The 6,000-nt window shown below is 41.7% G+C and overlaps 1 protein-coding gene across 6 annotated transcripts in view; it reads left to right on the top strand.

Annotated features, from left to right (window-relative positions):
- dennd5a (DENN/MADD domain containing 5A) overlaps positions 1-6,000 on the top strand; it is a 35,491-nt gene that overhangs the window by 15,576 nt on the left and 13,915 nt on the right. For all 6 annotated transcript variants that reach the window (XM_015019940.1, XM_015019939.1, XM_015019945.1 and 3 more), the window contains 2 exons: positions 4,751-4,938; positions 5,451-5,759. In XM_015019940.1, coding sequence (XP_014875426.1) covers positions 4,751-4,938; positions 5,451-5,759 — 497 coding nt within the window. The remainder of the gene's footprint in view (positions 1-4,750; positions 4,939-5,450; positions 5,760-6,000) is intronic.

The raw sequence follows: 6,000 nt of genomic DNA, 5'->3' as shown, positions 1-6,000 counted from the left end.
CAGTTTGTATGATGCAGACCATTTTTTTTTTTATTACAAATAACAAAAAATCTTTGAAGTTGAATTCTAAAAAAATATTGGAATCTTTGAACTTCATCCTCTGTGGTTCAATCCACCTTCTGAAAATGGGAAGAGTATGCCACAGATGAACACCTATCGATGCGCAAGGTCGACCAGCCAGAGGTTCAGTGGAGTAGTTTGGATCCATGGAAATTAAAGTATTATACTGGCCCAGTTAAAGTCCAGACTGAAATTCAATTGAGAATTGATGGGAAGATGAGAATAGATGCTCACAGTCACGTCTCAGCCAATCTAAGATAAGATAATTTTAGTCTCTTATAGGAGAAATTTGTCTAGGAAGCAGAGGCAAAACTGCAGCACAGCAATAAGAACAGCACATCCAAAAAGGACAATAACCATAAATAAATACGCAAAAGCAAAAATGCATAAAAACACAAGTGTCACATCGGCAGTACATCCCCATAACCTTTTCCATTCACATATAATGCAACCTTTACATGCTACTCTCGATCACCTCCTATTACTCTGTCCAGGCCCCTCTAGTCTGCCAGATCTAAACGATCATAAGCTGGTTTATGAGGAAGAATGGGTTAAAGTTTAGTCTCCAGATGTGCGCAGCCGTTGCTCGTCACCCACACATCCGAGTTGCAGCCGGGTGATCTTCCGGCGAGAAGAAAATTGGCTATGTGCTTGAATAATTACCCTGAAGAGAGAGATGTGTTGCAAATGCAGAAACAATCAGAAGCTGTTAGGAGTAGATCTACACATCATAAACCTGATCAAGAATAAAAATTAACAAACACCTTAGTTTTTTTTTTATTATTATTTTTATTATGGGAATAAAACTTGTAATGTTTTCTTTGTGAAGCTTGTTGTGTGGGTAACAAGCAACAGAGACAAGGAGACATGCCTCCAGAAACTTGCATGCCCTCCATACAACCCCCCCGCCCCCATCTTTTTTCAATTTTTTTTTTTTTTTTTATTGAAAGCCATGTATTATTCCTCTTACTTTACATTTAGACACTACTTTTGTGTTGGTTTATCACAAAATGTACACAAGCTGATTTTGATGAAGGGGTAGGAAAAATGGGCCACTGTAAATCACTTTGGAGACGTTTCTTTAAGGAAGTCTTTCTTACACTTCCTCACCTGGAAAGGAAGCAAAATTATGTTAAAGAAAGCCTGGGGCAGGCTTTAGAGAAACCTGTAACCGACAGAGTGCAGGTGTCGGTTTCTACGGCTGGTGGACTGCTTTGCATGCTCTTCTTTCACAGTATTAACCATGTCTTGCTCATCCATGACAAGCTTAGAAAGTCTGCATCGACAAAACTTTCACAATTTAAAAAAAAAAAAAAAAAAAAAAAGTATTGCATTCTTCTTGAGACTTATGTGTTGTAATGCTGCAATTTATCTTTATGCATTTATTTTTGCTTTTGAATTTTTACAGAGCACTGCAGGAATCAGATTTCTATTTGTAATGATTTTATGAAGAACACTTAGTCTTTAGAATCGTCCACTCGTATTTACCAACAGTTTAACTCTTGCGTTGCCTCGTGAGCAGAGGCTGCGTGTTTATTACAGGAACTTTAGAGAAATTAGCAGATCGCTAGGGGATCCTGGTTCTGGTGTTGCGACTGGATCCATTACAGTTGCGAGAGGGAGAGAAGCGAGTGATTTACAAAACGGCAGGGGCCGGGAGGGAGAAGCTTTTAAAGGGGGGGAAAGCTGTCGTGTTGCCAGGCAACTCAGAGCCGGGGGAGGATGGTGATGATGCAGGATGATTATTATTGGTTGGGAGTGACATCATACCTCTCCTCACCCCTGTGAGGCTCATCACTGCAGAACATGTGAAGGGTGTTGAGCCGAGTTGCGGCCTGGGGATCTTCCAGCGAGAAGAAAATTGGCTACGTGCTTGAATAATTACTCTGAGGAGAGAGATGTTCTGCAAACATGCAGAAACAATCAGAAGCTGTTGTGTGTTGGAAATAGAGCTGCACATCAGAAACCTGATCAGGAGTAAAAATAACAAACACCTTAGTTTTTTTTTTTTTTTTTTGATGTTGGGGGGGGGGGGACCTTGTCCTGTTTTCTGAGAAGCTCGTTCTGTGGGTAACGAGCAACGGTCAGGCCTCCATTTGTTTCTATTCCTGGATATTTTCTGCCTGTATGTGATTCGTGCAGCTGAAAGTGACAGGACAGATTAGGGGAGAGCGGCTTGACGGGAAGATCTGACCCAACTAGGGATGTTTAACTTACAACATCTACTCTCATTTGAGCCACAGCGCAGAAAATGGCTACAGATGTTCTTCTGTCTGCACATCTGGATTTTTCCTAAGCATACAGGCTCCTGTTTTCTTTTTGATCATCTGCATGATTGTTAGGGAACGGGGGTCATCATAATTTTCCGGTTTCCAGAACAGAAGCCATTTAGCTACATACGAGTCCCTGTATCTATGATGTTAATTTCTCCTGACGTCTCTGAGGAGCGACAGGCTGATCGGACAGAATTATGCTGCGTTTCTGAAGAAAGGCCTGAGTATATCACCTTAGCTTTCTAATTCTGTTTTTTTTTTGTTTTGTTTTGTTTTTTGTTTTGCCCAATTAGGAAAAGATAAAAAAAAAAAATCAAGTTGCTCCATATCTGCTGTGAAGGAAGCTGAGGTGTTGAAACTAATCCATTTGGTGCTTCACAGTGTTTCCTGTCGCATCTGCACTGAGCGAGTAAATAGTTAGCAGCAAACTCTTATCAGCCCTCATTTGGGTCAGCTGCAAAGTATTCGAGTCATGCAGCGTTTTAAGTAGTTTCTTGTTCTGATGGCCTACTTTAAAAGGGGTTGGCTGACGTTAGTATTCTTGTCCCTATCCTGGGAAAGACGGCGTGCTTGAAGGGATGAGTGTTCCCCACTTATGGAGCAGCTAACAGCCAAATGTGGCCATGGCATTTATTCTGGCACCATAAGAGGAGAGGCAGCGCGGCTGCTGAATGCACAGTAGGTGTCGGCTGGGATTGAGCAGGAATGCAGATGAGGAGGACTGCGCGCATATTTGCTCACATGGCCGTTGACTTAGGTGTGAAGCCCTGAGCTGTGGGAGGAGTGTTGCAATGTGAAGTCACAGTGAAGGAATTTAAAGTTAGCCAGCAGGTCAGCTTGGCTGCAGCTGTGTCACGCTTCAGTGTGTCTGTTCTCCTGGGGGCAAAGGACACACACACCTCACAGGAAGAAGAAACCAGAACTTGTGCCAGGCCTGTTAACAACCTGGAACATTTGGTTTTCACTAATAATGAATAGAGACTTTTACCTATTCTACCCTAAAGGACAGTGTACTAGATGGCTGCCTGTAACTCACCTAATCCCTTAATGTAATTTTCTGTTTGGTTGCTGATTTATTTTTTTTATAATCCCTTTTCTTTACATTTGTAAAAAAAAAAAAAATACATGCAGTTTTTTTCCCCCCCAAGATTTTCTTAATTCTCTCTTATTCACAACTTTAAGTTGCGTCTCTGCTTCAACACACCTGAGTGAAATAACGAGGTCATTAGCAGGATTCTGGAAAACTTAACTGCATACCGATAAGGAAATTCAGCCATTTGATTCCGGTGTGTTTGACCAGGGACACCAGAGAACATCAGACCTGGAATTGAAGACCCCTGATCTAAATGTTGTCAATATGTCCTGAAGAGTAGTGCAGCCCAGTCAGTTGATTCAGGAGTCGAGAGGTTCTGTGGTTATGATTAGCTACAGCAAAGATTTAGACATGTATGAATCAGGCCTTTCCTGGCTGATGACTATTTCTGGTTTCTAGTCAATTTAGTTTTTTTCTTTTCTGTTTTTTTCCCTGTCAGGACAGTGACACATAAGAAAAAACTGCACTGCAGTTGCTTAGATAGAGCGATTAGTTTTGAGTCGCATTGAAAATTACAGTATTGTTTTTTTTTGTTTTTTTTTTCTTCTTCTTTTTACTAAACCTCGAGTACGAAGTTGGATAGCATGCATTTTCAGATTAAGAATAGTTAAATTTTATGGCTTGATGCGTTTTGACTGGCCTATATTGGGGAAATTTGGCTCCTTCTGACTTCATTCTCTGCAGAATGTGGAAAGATATGCAGCTCTACGTTGAAATACACTAATTCTGATTCCACCTAACCTCGACTGTGGTTTTAATGTTTAATACCCCTGATATTATTACCCAAGACAGATGTTTACATCATACCCCAGTTGGAAAATTTAAGCTCACTTTGCCATGACGGTTAATTCCTTTAAGACTGATCAGCCATGTAACCAAACTCGGTTGCACAACAAAGACAGGATCGGCTTCCTGTCATGTCCTGTTTGTACATTTTGTCAACTTCGGAAGAAGTTTTTCCTCCACAAAACTCCTACTGCTCTAGGTTGATTTAAAACAGCCGTGTTGTTTAAAAGTCATTTCTCTTTCGCTGGAGCTCCTTTCTGTCAACAGTTTGTTTGTGTAAATAATAAATTAGCTGATTTAAACTTTCTGATCCTCAGCTTATTGGCCTTATGATGTCCTCAGGTTTCTGTTTTGTGTTGGACTCATTTTATATGAGGGCTTCAGCATCTTTAATTGGTCAATATATTAGTACTTTTCAGTTAATAATTGATGTATGTGGTTGATTTGGGTTTAGCTCAAATCAGACACGAAAACTGGTCATATGAAAAGAATACTGCCGCTACGTGTCCTCGACGAACCTCTGCTTTCTGTCGACCAGATTACCAGAGGCTGATGACGGTGGCGGAGAGCATCACGGCCTTAATGTTCCCCTTCCAGTGGCAGCATGTCTATGTTCCCATTCTGCCCGCTTCCCTCCTGCACTTCCTGGACGCTCCCGTGCCGTATCTGATGGGCCTCCACTCCAACGGGCAGGACGACCGCACAAAGCTAGAGCTGCCGCAGGAGGTACAATAGCGACAAGCTCACAAACACACGTGGTCATATCTAACGGAGTTTGAGTTTGGAGAGGTGTGCAAAGGAAGGCTTATCTTTCTGTGGATTTAAAAATAGAGGGCTGTCCTCACAGCTTCTCCTTTTCTCAACCCTCATCTGTCTACGTTTTGAAGTTACTCTGAGGCATCTAGTTACTCCAGATAATTGGATCCAGAGCCCATTTATATTTAACTTGCATAGAGCCTATTTCAAGCCAGTCAGCTTTACTCCCCAGCTTAGTTGGCCAGCAGTATGCTCATTATCAGGAAATGTTTCCTCTCCTGCTTAATCACGGAAGAGTTGAAGGCAGATGTGATGTCGCAGACGTGAATTCAGTTATAAGTTTGAACTTTAAAACCTTCAGCTGGCGGTGTTTCAATTAACAATAGGACTAGTTTAAACCATTACCAATTCAATGTAGGTTTTTCATGGTATTTCTAACTAAAATTGTTTTTTTTGTTTGTTTTTTTTGTCCCCACACCTAGGCTAACTTGTGTTTTGTGGACATCGATAATCACTTCATTGAACTGCCGGAGGAGTTGCCGCAGTTTCCCAACAAGCTGGAGTTCATTCAGGAGATCTCCGAGGTCCTCATGTCGTTCGGCGTCTCTCCGGAGGGAAACATCCACTCCAGTGAGAGCCAGGGAAGATCCCGCTTCCGTTCTGTCGACATGGTCTCCGACAAGCGCAACGGCAACCTGGGGTCGCCGCTCACCTCCTACCTGCTCAGGGAGAACGAGACGATTGCCCGGCTGCAGGCGCTGGTCAAGAGAACCGGCGTGAGCCTGGAGAAGGTGAGAAGTGACGTCGCCTAATGAATTAGACATCGCCCGCTCAGATGCTCATTTAACATGTAGAGGGGGTTAATGTATAATGGAGGAGTGATCCAACTAAAAGAACAGTGTGACAGTCAAATTACTTATTTAGCTGGTGGAAAATGTATATAAACTATATAATATTAAGCAATAAGTAACACATACAACTTTGATGCATACAAAAGATTTTTATTTATTTTTATATATATTTCATAAAAAT

Source organism: Poecilia latipinna, unplaced genomic scaffold (assembly GCF_001443285.1).
Source record: "Poecilia latipinna isolate Pla-1442-1.1 unplaced genomic scaffold, P_latipinna-1.0 Scaffold2509, whole genome shotgun sequence".
Classification (NCBI taxonomy): domain Eukaryota; kingdom Metazoa; phylum Chordata; class Actinopteri; order Cyprinodontiformes; family Poeciliidae; genus Poecilia; species Poecilia latipinna.
The sequence above is the reverse complement of the archived record's forward strand: the minus strand, read 5'-3'. Positions and strand labels throughout refer to the sequence as shown.